Genomic DNA, 18,073 nt, shown 5'->3' with positions numbered 1-18,073 from the left:
CAAGCCCAATAGGAAGTGTGGGCGTGATGAGGCGTCAGATGTGTCAAGTGTTTTTAAGATGCAGCGTTCATCAGTTTCCACTAGAGGGCACAACATGATCATAGCATCACGATTTAGATTGAGTCAGGCTGTCAGGTACTACTGTCAAACCACACACACACACACACACACACACACACACACACACACACACACACACACACACACACACACACACACACACACACACACACACACGCTGATCAAACAAGACATAAACATTCCATTATTTATTTCTTGAATTGAGAAAGAATAAACATTCAATTGACTGACGTAAACAAACTGTACAATTTATACAAACCATAATAAAGAAAGGTTGGTTCTTCTGCAATATTACTGAATTGATGAGTCCACACTCTGAAGATACATCCATACGCCAAAAAAATATAACATCGCAATACAGAAAAACATTTTTGTTTTTTAATATCCACCGCTAAAACATCACAGCAAATTTATATATTCATTTGTACACTTCAGTCTAAAACAGGTTGAAAAATGTAGATAATAGAGAAAAACACACAGATGCGAGAAGGCATTTCATTTGTTGACCACTTAAAGGTTTGTCGGGTATAAGTCTGAGGAAATTGCATATACAAACTGAGCTGGGTTGTAGAGTGAACATGCCACTGTAGAGAAGCACAGCTATAATTACTTAAGATTTAGACAAGATCAGTTTTCAGCTCTTAAAGTTGAACAGATAATTTCTTCAACTCAAGATTGGAAAAACAAAAAAACTTTCTGCATTTTCTTAGTTGTTGTTTTTTTTACCCCCACACAGTTTACATAATTTCTCCATCATATATATTTTTTTTAAATACACACATTATACTCACATGGACTTACCAGAGTAGTAACAAAAAGAGTGGTCCCATTCGTTTGTCAGACTTTTGTTGGATATTAAAATGATTTGCCTGAAGATAATATCCAGCATTGGTCACTTTAGATTTAAAGTCATACATTACTTTTTGATAGTTTGTGGGTAAAATTGAAAATAAGTGAGCGGCCAGAAGATACGATGATAAGCGACAGACAAATACCTTTTTGAGTTTTCGCTTACATTTCGTTTTAATTTTTGTGAACTCACACTCTTGTCTGATTAAAGAGGCAGTGCAGAGGATTTAGTTTGGTTTATACACAAATTACATTGCATAAACTAGTAAAGAGTGTTTTCGCCTGTGTTTAATCACCAAAAACTCAGAAGTGTGTTTTTACTAATAAAGGATATGGTATTCATGTTTATAGCCACAACGTGGAAATGAACAAGAGGCTCGACTCAAATTGAGCATAATTAGAAACATCACTGAACTTTGAGCTCAAATGTAAAACAGTGAGAATAAAAGCATCCTTAACGTTTATGTATGACTGTAATATCAGCATGAATACACTGTTCAGTCAATACATGTAAGGTCTGCTATGTAGTCAAAGTAGCAAAGTCAAGCTTTCAAACGAAGTGCGTGAATTGTAGAAAAGAGAATGCGTTATAAAGTCTGTGAAGCTACAAATGTTGGGCTACGTTCATTGTCTTGCAAATTTGCGAGCATTAAAAAAACTAAAACAAAATCAATGTCAACATACTGGAGGATTTGCGCCAATAAATTCTACGCACTGCTCCTTTAAACCAACTTGATTTCTCCTTAAATACTGAAAATCTTTCTTATTCAGTGGCTCAGAACCTGGAAGTATACACAATCACACAAGGTCACATCTGGATTGAGATGGGTGACACGAGAGTTGGGCCTTTTGGTGAGAAAATACTGTACTCGGGGAAGGAGGATCAAAACATTACAATAGTCTAAATGGATCCAGCAGAAATGGAGTAATTCACCCTCAGTTCAAGATGGCCTCAAGTTTCCTTCATTGCTTCAAAGGAGTCGCAGATCCACTGACTTCTATGACTGAAGGGGGTGGATTGGCCTTTTAACAGACTAATAAAGCAGAATAGGAGCAAGCATCCTTAAAAAAAAAAAAAAGTCTTCTTGTGAATAGCAAATGATTTTGTCTTTATAAATTCATCAAAAAATGTTTTTTTTATTTTGCTTTTAGCTGCTCAACATTTGGATTTACAGGGTCACAAGAGGTCACCCTAGAGGTCACTAGTCTTAAGTTTCACTGTATTTTGCATTTGGAAATTGTTGATTTAATCGCAAAATTAAACTATACCCCACTCACTTTTTCAATTTTCTCTGTATGCTACCTTGCATGTAGTACAGGTATGCCTGAGTGATCCATGTTTAATGTGACTTAAGGGGGCTGGTGTACACGTGTGAAGGCATGTGTGTGTGTGTGTGTGAAAGGAGGTCGCCTGAGGCAGAGTCGGCGTGGTGAAGCGTGTCCAGCTCCGGTCCTGCTCTCATGTCTCCGTGTAGACGGACGACAAGTGGCTCAAGTTGCGGTCAAAGCTGCCCACCTGGAAGAAGATGCTCTCTTCTGGGCTGGACGAGAACTGGCACCCTGCTCCTCCTTGCAGCTCGTGGGCCAAGCTGAATCCTGGGACTGACAACGATGAAACATGGTCTGGTTAACACCGAGAATTTACTCATCGGGTGAACATTTAAGGCACACGGAGTAGAAATGAAGTCACCTGCAGAGCCTGTGTTGCTGGTGGACATGTGGAAGCCGCTGTGCTGATGGGAAGTGTAGGCGTGAGAATCTGCCGGGACGTGGACGCCGCCGCCGACTGCCTGCTCCATCCTGTAGGAGTCTCCAAAATGGAAGCAGCTCTGAAAACTTCCTTGATATTCTAGGAAACCAGGGAGAATGTAGAGGAGTCGGGGAGGGGGAAAAAAATAGAAGCCAGCCTTGATCAGGAGCCGCCACCATTTATACGGGTGATTGTTTTCAAGGTCAGCAAGTGTCCACTCTGTCCGGCTCGAAACCTGATGTGGTTCTGAAATTATGACTGTGCTATATTTGTGCCTGTGCGAACTCGGCCAACTCCATAGTATGTAGGATTTGTCCCCATCGTCTCAGTTTGTACTCAAAATCAACCACAGGAGTCATGATAATGGGAAAGCAGCCTTTCCTGCAGCGCTTTTACGCAACTCGTCGACCACAGCGTGGTTAGAGAGACGTCCATGTGTAGATCTTTACAGGGAAAACAGTGTTTAAGGCATTAGGAAAAAGGCTTGAGAGTGACAGCTGAGCCTGCCGTGTTCGGGCGCTGAGAGACAGCTGAACACATGAGCCAGCATTTTGTTGGCTAATTCAGCGCAGGGGGAAAGGCTTCCGGCATGTGGTTTTCCCCACTCTGTCTCTACAACTCTAATCTCCCCGTCCTAAAAATGCTCTGACAGAGCCACGGGGCAGTATCGCTGCACATGGAGGCAACCTCCTCTCTCCACGACCTTTCATGTGGGTCTGGTGGTAGATTGAGCATTTGGAAAGGCAACACGGCGCGTTCACAATTGAATTAAGTTGAAGCGATCTGACACTGTCAATGCTATCATAGGAAGTTATTGTAAAAGCAAAAGACAGATTGCGTGTCCCCGAATCACCTGCCACAGGAAACATCTGAGGATATTCAATTCAAACACCAACGATTGTTTTCAAATACGAGCCAGCACAGATTTCCTGAATCAAGTGAAAACGCGTTCATCCAGAAGTCTTTGGATTACCGTCACTGGAGGACTGATGGTGGTGATAGTGAGCGTAGGACTTGTGGTGAGGATGCTTCTCCAGGGGAGGAGGAGGCGATGCTGCTCCCTTCATCACAGGAGACACGAGGGGACCAGACACCCTGGAGAGAGGATGAGTGAAACAAGAATTTGAGCCTTTTCTTCGACGGTCTCAATAATATCTCAATCAAATGCCTCATGCGTCCCAGACCTAAAACGCCAGCCCACTAACCACATGATCCCACAAACCCAGCAGAGCAGTTAGTGATCCTAAACACACAGAAGAAGAAACAGTCCAGGCGTGTGGAAACTTGGGCTCCCCACACGTAATCATCCTCCGACCACATATTATGATCTAAAGTCAACAAACAGCAGAGCGTGCATTTAAGTCAACGCACACACACGGTGCACTGCTGCAGTAAACCCCTGGCTTTGATACTGGCAGGAAAAAAAGAGAAAAAGCAGTGTTTATGACTTTTGAATGGAGGAATATTACCTCAGCATGTTTTTTTATTTATAGAGTTCAGGTTTGGACGATGCTGGGGATTTAAATTCACATTCATCCACATCTGTTGATACATTTTATCATCCAAATATAGCAGCTAGAAATCACAATTAAACGAGGAATTTAAAAGCTTGACTTGGCCAGCTGTTTGCAACATTTACAAGGAGTAAGATTTATTCAGTCTCAGCATACGAAAGTGCAAGATATAAAAACCCTCCTGCATCCCATCAAAGAAATCAAAGCACAATGGTAAAATATTGCAATCCAACCAGCTGACTGTAATCCTGTAATTTATCCTCAGTATAACTGAGTTTTCAGCCTCGTTCGACATGAAGTTCTGTAGAGCGTCATCATTTCTAACAGCTGTTATCAGGTTAATTACTATTTTAGGGTTAATTCTCATGTTGCTGTGGTTTACTGCTTAGCAGATTTACATCATGCAATTAGATGACAAATTCCATCTTATTACAAACATTTGACTGTAATTTTACGTGTCTGTTTCAGGTTTAAATGAAATGTCGCAAATGCAATCTCACATGTGATAGTTTGTTCAACTTTGGCAGATGTCCAAACACAAAGCGGTTGCTGTTGTGGTATATTTTTGTTGTGGGGTGGATAAGAAGCTTTTCAGGAGAGTCATATCTAGACTTGGTCAATTGAGGGTTTATTGGCAGTTTTTCCTGCTTAAAGGGAGTTTTTGTTTTCTCTAACATCACATGGATTTGCTTGTCATGGAATGTTAAGAGCATTAGAATCTACTTTGCATCCAAACAGTTTAGAATATTAGTGAAAAGTTAATTGTTCGTTAAGTTATTTCTACACCTCTAACATATATACTAAACAGCTTTAAGCATTTTCAACATTTTATTTGCGATCATTTTGTTAAACATTATAATTTATGATCTTTCTGATTAGCGCCATCATTTCACAGCAAGAACATCAACATCCATTTGCATTATTCTTTTATATCCCTTGTATGCATTCATCTACATTCCATTCATTTCAATTAAATTTCTTTTGTATTCCGCCAAATACAACAGTCACTTCAAGGCACTTTTACAGAGCAAAACACAAATCCACATGATCAAACAGTAGCGACAGTAAGAAAGGAAAAACTTCCTTTTAACAGGAAGAAACCTGCAGAACCAGGCTCACAGGTGGCGGCTTCCTGCTGGGGTGAGGGCATAGAAGGAGAGAAGAGGATAGGACAGACAGACGGATTGTGGCGGGCGATTCAAAGCCTGTTTCAGGTAAGGGCGTAGGGATTCACTACAGTCAGCTGGGATAGGCTCAGACCCCCTGCAACCATGAAGCGAATAATGTGGATATCTCAGTCTATGTGTTAATAAATAAAATATGAGTTTCACTGTTTGAATTAAATCCTGGAAGCTTCGACTGTGAAATGTGCATATATATATACAACATTGAAAACATGAAGAAATAGTTTCACAAGATATATTGCTTGATTCATTGTGTTATAGTGGTGCTGTAGAATAGATTTCATTCTGTATTGCTTTTAGACCTATTCTTAAATGACGTCTGCAAAATGTTTAACACAGCACTGTAGATCCGTCTTCAAATCCTCCCTGAAAAAAGTTTTTAAAAAAAACCAGAAGAAATATTTAAAGCATTACTTCATGGTTATAAATATACCCAGAAGCAGTAGTAACCATATCTGGTATTTATTCAGACTGCGGCATGAGTCGTAAATACGAAGGTTTACCCAAAACTTAAAATGATCAATTTAATGACTTCACATTGCACAATTGACATTAACTTAATGAAAGAAAAACCTGGTCCAAATCCAGACTGATTTGCAACAGACCTGCCTTTAAAAAAAAAAAAAAAAAAAAAAAAAATGAAGCTGGCCAATCAAATCCCCAAATATTCATCAGCTACTTACGACTGCACGTCAGGAATGCCAACACATAAACTGCTGCTGTGTTACTACGTGCCGCTGTGCTGCAGAGGCATATGGTTTGCACTAAGCGCTATATGAACGTGATGACAGAGTGTTGTTTGAGGCAGCTGAGCCTTCGGATGACTGCCTACTGCCGGCCTGGCTGGAGTCTGCTGCATGACCTACTGCTCTATGCACGAGGGGCTTCTCCCTCCCAGCACTCAGACGCTGGCTCTGCCTCTGTGATGAGCATTTGGCAGGAGGTGGCCCAGAGATGGCGAATGCTGTCAAACGTAAATGTAAGCAGTAGTAAAAGTCTTCTTGCCAAAGCTGAGTTCATTTGACATTTTGGTTAGCATCAGAGACAGTTTTTGCCTTTATCACGGGGAATCATGAAAATTAACTTATTAAAATTTTTTTTTTTTTAAAAAGCAGTGGAAAATATAGCTTTTCTGTTTTCTGTTGTAGTTTACAGACACATCTTAAAAATGTGAACACATGATTGATTTTCAATGCTTATGTTGGATTCCCATTATACATACAACCTATGTTGGTAACTAAGTAATAGTATTTATCATAGTTCACTCAACGCCTTTTCATTTCAGGGAGAAATATTACAGGATTGACTCATGTAAGAGCTGTTATAGAGAAGGTTACATAAAACGACCACAACATTTTCTGTACATGGTAACATATGAATACTAGAATGGGTTTTCAGTCACCAAATAAGTAAAAACTACATTTCACTGCTATTCCTTTGACTCATTTCAAATATAGGACCACATAGGATATGTAAAAGATGTGAACACTAATTCCACTAATAAGGAATAAACACTTTTCTGACTAATGCTTTTTTACTTACAATAGGAGAAGTAAATGATGTTTGGGGATTTTTCCTTAAATAGATAAAGTGTAAACCAACATGAACTTATAATGTGTTTCAGTCTGAGGAGTAAAATTATTGAACCTTGTTAATGGTTACTTAAAATTGCTAAAGCTTCAGAAAATCTTTGAATAGTATAGTAACATCATCATGTATTATTTTATGAAAGACTTTCAATGTAATGCTTTGTACCAACTAATCCTAGTTGATCCTACAAGATAAACAATTGAAATAATTGATAAAAACAAAAAAATATTCCCCTTGGTACTACATGTGACTATTGATCTTATGGCCGTACAGTACGTGGGCTGCACTTGACTTTAATTTATATTGCGGCAATCCTGAGGATGCCTGTGTGGCACCTTGTGTTGGAGCAGCTCTGGAGACGCTTGCTGCGAGCTGGCTTGACTAATCCATGTGCTGGCACCCGTCCAGTGCATGGCCATGTGGTCCTGCAGAGAGCAGCCTTCCCCCAGGAGCTGCTGTCAGCACAAACTCAGGAAACAGTTATACTGTTCATATTTTTACAAGCTGCCTCTATGTGCAGCTAAAGTGAATCATAAGCTAATCACTGCCAGGTGCCCCCAGCCCTGCTCTCTCGTCTCTCACTTGCTAGATACTCATGGTATGAGGGGAATCTTTCATATGCTGCATTAATCTGCCCCCTGAAATTCATCTTCACTGACCATCTCCTGGTATTTTCCAGCCAACACACCCACTCCTGTCCCTCTGAAATGACAAAATGGTTTGACCGCTGACCTGGTAATCCATGGAGTTAGACGCAATGTGAAAGCCATCAGATTAATGGAAAAATCGAATGCATTGAAGGTCACTTGTTGAGGAATGTATAGAACTCTCTGACACGAGCTGCTTCGTGAGGTTGACTTTGGCTTTCATAAAAAACTTTTTGTCACAAAGAGATGAGGTTATTTTAAGACCTACGAGCCTGAATGGTTTGTGAGGCCTCACCCTTTGCTGACTCAATTGAGCAACAGCTTGGTGACTTCAGCTTGGTTATTTCTGTGAGTAATAGGTCAAAAAGGTGATCTCATATTGGGAATTAGATTTTCTAAGTGACTGAAATCTGGCGTTGAAAAAAAATGGACATTTATACATTAATCCACACAAAGTCCACACAAAAGGACTTGTACTCAGGTATGTGAACGCAGACGTCACCACTGCCGGCCCACCACTGTCCAGAAACCCGTGAAGTTTTGGCTTGCGATATGTGGAGGCATGAGGTGAGGGGATGGAAAAAAGTCTGAAGATTCATGAAGGTTGTTGCTCTGCTGCTCATTCATCTTCCTTCATCTGCACCAAAGTGTCCCACAAGGGAGTGAGGATCAGACCTCGTCCGCCACAGACCCTGCAATCTCTGCAAACACCCTCGACCTTCCTTCTCGTCTCCCCCCCTCCGTTTGTAGCCGACCATTAAGCCCTTCTGATGGATGATGGGGGCTTCTTTGGCGCAGATCGGTGGGAACGCTTCTGTTTCTGCTTAGCAAACTAAAACAGTGCTTGAGACACAGCCTGCAGCATCATGACTAAAGCTAAGCTAAAGCTAAGCCAGCCCTGCAGGCCTCGGCATGGAAAGCACAGACGGGGCTACAGAGATTTTAGCCGTCTGAAAAAGCTCTCAGAGAGATAGCTGTCCCAAAAAGACAGGAGCCATCTTTAATCACCACCCTGAGAGGAATTTGAACAGAACATCATCCGATTCTTAACCATTTGTGTAGACGGGTTAATTGAAGGCCAGACGTTATGAAGCGGGGACCACAAAATGAGTGACTGACCACATGCTGCCATGAGAGACTACCTCAAAAATGTTTTTGTTTGGGTTGTGAGATTGGCACTCATTTTCGGGACCACTGGAAAACGATAATGGCTGGAAGACAGATGGTGTAGGGTTGCGAGCCGTGAACGTCTCCCTTCACAGAGGGAAGTCTTAATGTAGCTCTGTGCAGCCTCTGCCGCCACTCTAATTCAATTAGCCCGTGTCAATCACTGCCGAGGTATCAAACCACCCCAGACTAATATTTGCAGAGGGGCTCTAATATCAATACACAGGTAAAGGCAGTAGGTTCCCCCCCTCTGCAATTATATAACCACATTTGGTCCAAAGCAGTGAATGACAACATTTACCACCCATCTCTCTGTGAGCAATGAATCCCCCCCCCCCCACACACACACACACACACACACACTCGTGCCGTGCCAATTGCCAAATGTATTTTAACTGGCATATCTTGATATTAGCTTCAGAAAAATGACACAGGTATTCACTAAGTAAAAGGAGTCTAAATGGCCCATTTAAGCCAGAGTAAACACATTTAGCTATGAGGTCAGAGGCTGCCACACTGGAGGAAGGTTAGTTTGATAATTTTGTCAAAATGTTTAATGTCTTGCTAAACCGTTTGGGAAAAACAAGTGCGGCGCTGATATTGACCTTGGCAGCTGCCTGTGTACTCACGGCTTTAAACATGTAAATCAAATGCTCCATCTTCAGGCAAATGTAAGTAGACGTTTCATGCTCGACTGGTCGCAGGTCGCCGCCACAACTCGATGAACAGATAGAGCACTACAGTGTGTGTGTGTGTGTGTGTGTGCACACATTCTAGAGTTCTTTGGGGGTCAAACATCTTGATTTGATGAAATTTAGAAATTGGAGCAATCTTAGTGTCATCACTTTGCAAGTGTGTGGGAGCAAAGGCTCAGATAGTGAGTGATTATGGAAGATAATTTTTTTGCTTGTTGGGTCACATGTGCAAGAGAAAAAAAAAGGGGATTCTCACCTTGCTGCGTGCAAACGTAAACACACACATATGCACGCATGCACGCACGCACGCACGCACACACGCACACACACACACACACACACTGATCACATGGTCTTCATCAAGCAACCAAAGGAAAGGGATCCATGTCTCAAACCTAACATGTCACCCTGCCCGTGTAACAGAGTATCACCCTTCTCAGGTCCTTTTCACTTTCCATTCCTGTCCTCACTGCGGTAATTGTGCGTGCTGCTGAGAAAAGGGGCACAGGAACTGCAACCTATTTTCGCTCTCCTTCTTGTGCTCAAGGCTTGAAACAACACACGGCCCTCCAGATGCTTCCAGGCTGTCCTGACGCCTCTGAGCGGCGCTCGTACGTTTACATCCCGGCGGAGTCGCCGCGCCGGTCCACTGCAACTGTTTGTGTTGTATGTCAAGCACTCTGCTGTACCTCACACCCCTATAACCCGCAATCATGTGTGTTTCCTGGACTACTATATGTAAACTCCCTCGCAGACAGAGCCACACGCAAGTTCAAATGCAAGAAAGACATCAAACCTCATTCTGTTCGCCGCCCAGGTTGTATATACTGCCAATAAAGTGTGTATACACACACAGACACCCAAAGAGCCGACCACAGAGTGAAAAGAAAGCATGTTTATGTAACACGATCACTTTTGTAACACAGACTTTATGAAGCCTGATTCCATCCTCTCTTTCTCAATGTTATTAGACTGTAAAAGGCTGTTTTTCTTCATTGTTTCCCCCCCGTTTTAGACACAATGCTCGGCACACACTGTGCCTCCTGACGACACCGGGGCTCTGTAACTTTGCTCTCCGCGGGCTCTCTGGGGAAATCATCCGTGCTAATAGGAAACATGCTGTGCCTCACGCACGCACGCACACACATACGCAAGCACGAAGAGCTGTCCATCCACAGTGACAGACGTTTCAGCAAAGCGGTTACAATTCTTAAAGGTGGTGCTGCAGATTTTGCTTGTTCTCTTTTAAACCCCTGCTGCTGACGTTAGAGCCAGCCTGGAAAAAGATATAGTTTGTTCTGGTTCAAGAATTCTTGTGATAGATGAGGTGATTGGCTAGTGCAAAAGATGTAGATGCAATAACAAATGTGCTGAAGTTTTGATGGTTTTGATGGTTTCTCATGTCAAGTTTGTCCAGATGAACTGATTTTCACAATTATCGGAGGGATTCATCATATTTTAGTTTGTTGTTTGTATTTTTTGTGCGCCTGGACATTAGCCATATACAATGACACTCATAGTTATAAGAACTGTTCGCCCTCGTATCTGGTCTTAGAGAGAGGGCAGCAGAACTTACAAGATAAACACCAGCAGATGATAATATCCCTGCTGCTTTGATGGTTTACCCCCATTAAAGCGTGAATCACATCCACGATAAATAGAGCTTGTGATGTGTCACGTTGACCGTGTGGTGACCAGCACTGCCCCTCTTCCCACCAGGGACTTCTCAGGGGTTGAAACGTGGATTTTGTTTCCAGTAAGAAAGCCAAATGGGTTTGTCAGCAGCACCGCTGGACTTAGCCTAGCATGATCTAAGAGGGTTCGGCCTGCATGCAGGATGATAAATAGGTGAAAAAGAATGGAAGTGAAGGGTCAAACGTGAAATCATGTTTGCAGGGTTGGAGATTGAGGCTTTACAGGAGAAGAAAAGTCATACTTTACAAAGCGCTGCCAATTATTGTGTATTCCTCTGGATATAGACAGTTGTTGGGCAAGATGCAGAAAAAAAAAAAACATTTACAAGCAGAGGTGGCGAGTCACAGAGTATTTGCTTGCTTCAATGTATTCCTTTTATTTACTTGTAAAGCATCTAGACACCGAGCTTGGTCAGAACTTTAATGTGTCTCTTGGTCATTCCATCAAAAGAAAAACTGAATTTCTTAGATGTTGGGGATTTTTTTTTGACAATACATCAATGACTATCTGATGGATTTTCCACCTCTAATCTGGTTCAGTGTGTTTACATTCCCCACCCTGGTGACAGATTTATAGCTTTTGCAACCTCTCCAGTATATCTCAGCCTGAGAATGTGAATGGATCCACAGTCAGTTGCACATCTGCAGAGGACTCACCCGTCTCTTGTCTCCATGCCCGTCAGTGGCGACAGGTGATGGGGGCTGCTGAGGTCCCGATCCAGGCGGTGCTGTCGGGAGGGCAGGTCAGTGGCAGAGGCATGGTTGGGGGCGGGGGAGAGGAGCTCCACTGTGGCGCTGTGATGGGGGGTACTGGAGCCAACGTACAGGCCTGAAAGACAAACAAACCTAATTTGTTAAATGTGCCAAAAAAACTCAAGAGCCCTGCACTCGGTCTTTTCTTTGAGAAAATTAAAAGCCATCTCGTGGCAACAGGATTTTGTTTTGACAACCTTCATCCAATCAGGGAGCTTTGCAAAAGAAAATCTCCTGTGTTTGCGCTGTTTGTAATTTAGGGTACATTGTTTGTGCCGCCACGGGAATTGGCCTTGTTTGTCCTTTTAGCTATTTTTTTTCTTGTTACACAATAAAAAAAAACTAAATTGTTACATGTGTTTGAAGAGTAACTTTGAACAGTAGGGTGTTTAAAAGGAAGAATAAGGTCACAAGTACATAAAAAGTGAATGTGCAGTCAGGAATAAGAGTATCCTATAAATTTCTGACTGTTTCAATATGGCTTTAGCTTTTTCATCTTTGCTAAAATCCCTTTTTTATAATGATATTTGATTCGCATTTCATTGACGCACTGATCGGTGGGGGTGCATTATATACTACTCATACTGGCTGCATCTTGTTAACTTTCTCTACTGTTTCAAGCTGCAACTTATTATTAAATACTGAATCATCTTCTTATTCTAAAAGCCCTGCAAACTAAAAACTGCAACTAATAACTGTCCGTTTGTATTGTTTATGTTTTGTTTTGTTTTAGTTTAGAAAAATGCCCATCCCAGAGATAGCACTGCCCGAGGTTACATCTTGTTTTGGTTTCAAAAGATAAAAAGAATAAAACACAGAACCAGCAAGAGTTACCCTTTTTCCTGTGAGTGCATTTTTTTCAAGAATGTGAGCATTTACAGGTCTTCTGAGAGCTATATGGACATTTTACCCCTCAGAAATCTTCTTGAACACTTTTCACTTTTCAGTCATTTTTTTTTCTCTCAACTGAGAAACATTTTGCCCCAATGGAAATCACTTTCTTCGTCAAAAGCTTGACAGTCTCTCCACTTTACTCCTAGATCAGAAAATACCAATTTCTGTCTCCTGCCCCGTTTATCACCTGATGTAATTCCCAGCGTCCACGAGGACAGCAGTGCACAGACTGTCTGGGGCAGTTAAAAGGTGATGATAGCAGAGTACAGGAGGAGATGAAAACGAGAGAAAAGATTGGTGCTCCTGGTTTTGCAGTTTCCAGGCCCAGCTGTTCTCAAGTGGAAGCATGCTGAGGCCCGATCTGACAGCCCTCTGAAATGGTTACAAGCTTGATTCATTACCCCCAAATCATCAATCACAGACCTTAAATGTTTTCCCCTTTAGCCCCAACATCTGCTACCACACCGGCAAAACAGTCGACAAATAATGGCTGTGATTGCCTCAATTTTATCACTAGTTCCTTGCGGAGGAAGACGGAGGATCTCTTTGAGAGCTGGAGGAGGATTATGTTCTGGCTCTCAAAAAAAAACCCCAAAACAACTTCTGGTTGAGTTGTGAAGAAAATGTGCGAGAATCTAACATAGATGTATACTGGCCACTCAGAATAACAGCAGGAGTATGTTAACCTGTGCACTAAAACTATGATCAGCCCTTCCTCTGGTTAATCAGGGAGTGCTCTAATTATGCTCTATAAAACAGAGAGGGGCTTCTCGTAAGTCCTGCAGCAGACATGTGAATAAGAGCAGGATTAAACCCTCCAAACAGGAAAAAAAAAAAAAGTGGCGCTTTGACTGGAAGCATGACTCATTTTCTGCTTCGCAAGTGTTAATGATGGGATAGCTGCCCACTTTGCCCCACTTCTTCCATGCATCCTATTGGCTTGAGAACAAAGTGAAACTCACGTAAAGACAGATCCCGAATGCCAACTTGCAACATATCTGCCGGCCTGGAATAACATAGCATCCTTGAATGGTTTGGCTTCATCCCACAAGTGAACTCCTCTGGGGCTCTAAATCGTTTAAAACAAGATACCAGGCAACATCCTCCCAAAAAAACAGAGGGAGGCGAAAGGTAAGAAGCCAAGAATTGGGGGCTCGCTTCAACATTCAAAGAAGAGTTGAGCCTTCACAGTCGTCAGAGGCGTGCAGAGCTCCAGCAACAATAACAGGGAGCAACAGGGTGCCTGGCCCAGTTGCAGGCGGAAAACAAGGACAGATGTGTCCATGAACGCGGGAGGCTGTGGGGCATCTTGCTTGTCTTTAAGACTGTTATAAGCTATTTATGTCTATCTTGCTTCTAATCCACGGTGGTGCTGACTTTCAGCGATGGTCAAATTCATCAATCAGATTAGGGCCACATGTGATGAATAAAATTTTCCGTTTGCAGCAGCTGCTAATGGTTTTTGCAGTCTTTGCATGACAACAGGACAGGTTAACATGACACAGTTATGAAATGCAAACACGCCGAACAAAGAGCACGAGGTTGCCACACTTCTTCTATAAATCTAAATATCTAGCCATGCTCACACCACTGAAATGTTGATGTTAAAGTAAACACAAGCAATTAAAGATAAATTATGCACTAAAAGTTGTTTATGTTTGGCCAAAGTCTGAGTATGATTTTTTTTTTTTTTTTTTTAATTGCCCGAGAACACAAAATTGCCACAGCACATCTGTATGAATGTTGACATGACTGCTGATTGCCACCAATGACTCTGTGATTGCTTTGCCAGGTGTTGAGATTTCTCCTGGCCAGGCCTGTTCATCTGTTTTAGAACAAATATTATCTGGCCATTGGTGTTTTCAGATGTAGTCAGTCGCTTGCGTTCATAGTTTAAACAGTTTAACAATGAAATTGCTACCTTTTTTATCACAAAACATCTTCTTTCATAAACACAAACAATTACCATATTGTCTGGACTTTTAGTAGCGCCTGAGAATAAGTGACATTTGTGATGTTCTGTCATGACGAGGAACCAAACAATATATGTTGAACTGGTGTATCAGTCAAATGTATATATTTGGACATATCCAAGGTGTGCTCTACTGTCACCTATTGTTAGGAGTTTGCTCAAGCATTCATGAATTTGTTCCCCCAACTCTGGCTTTTGGGCTTTTAGCTCATGATTAATGTTCTTTGTTTTCTCCAGTCCCTCACAAGTTTCCAATATAAACTGTAAGAGAGGTTTTCAGTGGTACTGTAACAGCATGTTGACATCATACAGAACAAGCTGTTCTGTAGCTATTAGTTCTATAGAACTAGTAGCTGTCCCAGATGGCATGTATGGAATATTTAGATTTATTAGTTTCCTCTCAATGTCAGTCACATGACCAGCCAAACAACAAGAAAAGTGTGACTTATAATCCAGGAAAAAAGGTATAATACCCAGTGTGCCAAGTGAAAATATAAATTGATACCAGAGTTGTTTTGTTGGTTTATATTGAAACTTCACGATGAGAAGAAATCATTATGAAAGTGATTTTGGGGTAAAATCTTCTGAGCACCTTGTGTGAAGATGTCTTGGCCGAGCGCGGGAGAGCGACCATCTTTGCCGTTGTAAAGGTGCTGCGAGGAGGAGCTCTGGAGGTGTTGCATGGACAGGCAGTCGCTCAGGACGTCCTGCTCCAGGTGAGGGCACGGCCGGAGCTGAGAAGAATAGACACACATCATAGTAAACTGCACATTTACAACAAAACATGCTAAATCATTTAGTAAGCACTCCCGGTTCTGTAAGATTATGCAAGCGAGAAAACAAAACCCCGTTTATTTGTGGACCCAGTGCTGGATGTTATTTTCCCTTTCTCTTGATGTATTAATGACATAGTAAAGTTAATGTGGAACAGTAATTCTGCAAATGAGGATAAATTGTCAGTCAAGGAGAACCACAGGAAAGATCCTTTTTGAGTCATGCTTTGGCTATACACATAACGAATAAGGGATCACTGGACCAACTTCTGTTTCTAGCACCATCAACAACAATGTGTGCAACCGAAGACACATTTCAGCTGCAATTTCAATCACACGGCACGAAAAAGAAACTTAAACCCAAGGAAAACTTGTGTCAGTTGTTGATATGGGACATCTGCCTTGTGTATCAGTGGATCAGCTGACCTCTGCTGGATACATCAGTGGATTTCTCTGTAATAAAGTATTATAGTTGCTGAGCTGCACACCAGGACTGTAGTAACTATCTTATCTGTCCTCTCCTGAGGAGACTTTGCCTCAAATGTCAAGAACTGCATTCATACTATTACTGATTATCAGATGGAGACAGAAAATATATTAAACCAATTGCATGTAATATATCATGGTCAGCAGGAATTAAGACAAATTCTTTATGCCATTTTCTTGGCCCTAGTAGTAAATGTGGAATTCATGGAAATCAAACAAACAGACTTTGTGGTAAAGGATGACTGTGGTTTTTATTGTAAATCTGATGAAGTCAGAATTAAAGCAAGCAAAGACATGGTGCCAATAAGTCAGTAAGTCCGAAACCTGCCAACAAACAATAGTTCAAGAAGCTGGTTATCCTGGTTTTTTGCTGTTTTTCTCAAACACTGGGTTATCAATTATTGTGATATGATGAGCAAAGGTTCGATTACAGTAATCTAACTAGAAATGTTTGAATATTTTTGCCCCACATGATGTATATTATCAATATTACCTGCATGTTATACCTGAGTTTGGCCTGCTGTTCCACCTATAACACCTCACGTATGGACTGTGGGAGGAGACTGACAAACCTCCTCACATCCAGGGAGAACATGTGGAAACTCCTCGGAGGAATTACCTCAGGGCTAAAATCCAACTAAGCATATTCTTAGTTCCTCAACCTGTTTAAAATAGGTATATAGAAAATCAATAGAGGTGTGGATGTTCTGCTTACAGGAGCCTCAAACGATCATTTGTTTATTGGCAAAACAAATTAAACCTTTGCGGTCCTACTTAAACAGTGCAGTTAATCAAATCTAAAGAATTTTTAGAATTTTCCTATGCACAATGTCTGTTGTTGTGGCTATGTCCATGTCAATATCTACATTAATTGCCTGTCTGCTGTGTGTTAGATGTCTGCCCTCAAGTGTCATGCTGCTTTGCCCTCCATGTGTCTCAGCTGTACCTCGTACGTACAATCATGCATTTGTGCATATCGTCCCCAATTAATATTCTTGTGGCGTACACCCATGCATGCAGGCATGCACAGCCGCAAACGTCCATATATTACATTCACATAACTTGGCAGTCATTTGAACTGTATCTGTACATGTACAGTATTGAGTTTACACGCCACTGCAACAGCGTCATCCACTCCACAAGCTTATTACTTTATGTATTCTGCCCATCCTTCAATCTACAAATCCAATCTTAGTTATTCCATAAAACCCTGTTCCAGATTTTGATTTTGTTGTGGGACTGTGGGTGGAAACTTTTCTCAGTTGCACTGTATCATAATGACATCTGCTCTACCCTCTGATTATTCCCGCACAGTTCATCAACAACAACTGAGCCAAGTGAAGGGATCATTTTATCTGTGACTTGCTTCTTTTAAGATCCGCTGCCTATCTGACCATTTAAATCCTAAGTGATTTAACTCGGCATGGTTTGACTTAACAGTTTAACAGCCAGAATTGTCCAAGTTTTGATTTCACACAGAGATTCTGTATATCTGTAAACGAGTATGTGCTTGTCCTTGAGGGGATCCTTGAGAGTGCCCCGAAAAGCACTCGTCACATGTAAGCGGGACTTTATTTTCTTCACAGTGACACTAACAGTGTTTTTTTTCTTTTTTCTATTCTGAGCCTAAACCAAGAGTGGAGTAAGAACGTTTGTTTGACATTTGTCCATAACATCTGGCCACGGGGGTATTCCACACTACAGCTTATTAACAATGCTACAAGAACACATGTGTTTCCCTTTACGATGCTCAGCAAAGGAACACATCATCCAGCCTGCCACTATCCAGCCCTTTCCACAACAATGAGCCCTTTCTCTCAGTTATTTACCCGCTTCCAGTCAGGGAAAGAATGGGCTTTTGACCATGAACATGATGAAATGTGGTCAAAGCTGATCTATTGTTGGGGAAACCATTTTCAAAAGACACTCCTCTACCCACCTCCCAGCATCAAAATCCCTCAATTAAACCAACTGGAGTGATCTGTGGATAATGTGCATCAGAGCAGGACTGATTACACAATGTG

The 18,073-nt window shown here is 41.6% G+C and overlaps 1 protein-coding gene across 1 annotated transcript in view; it reads right to left on the bottom strand.

Annotated features, from left to right (window-relative positions):
- Positions 1 to 18,073, bottom strand: part of glis1b (GLIS family zinc finger 1b) — a 77,517-nt gene continuing 59,444 nt past the window's right edge. The window contains exons 7-11 of the mRNA XM_080506198.1: positions 15,383 to 15,524; positions 11,829 to 12,000; positions 3,654 to 3,775; positions 2,621 to 2,779; positions 1 to 2,532 (exon numbers count right to left, since the gene is read on the bottom strand). Coding sequence (XP_080362324.1) covers positions 2,390 to 2,532; positions 2,621 to 2,779; positions 3,654 to 3,775; positions 11,829 to 12,000; positions 15,383 to 15,524 — 738 coding nt within the window. The 3' untranslated portion in view covers positions 1 to 2,389. The remainder of the gene's footprint in view (positions 2,533 to 2,620; positions 2,780 to 3,653; positions 3,776 to 11,828; positions 12,001 to 15,382; positions 15,525 to 18,073) is intronic.

The sequence above is a fragment of the Blennius ocellaris genome (genome assembly GCF_963422515.1).
Source record: "Blennius ocellaris genome assembly, chromosome: 12".
In the NCBI taxonomy this organism is placed as follows: domain Eukaryota; kingdom Metazoa; phylum Chordata; class Actinopteri; order Blenniiformes; family Blenniidae; genus Blennius; species Blennius ocellaris.
Note: the sequence above shows the minus strand (reverse complement) of the source record. Positions and strands in the feature narration are given on the sequence as shown.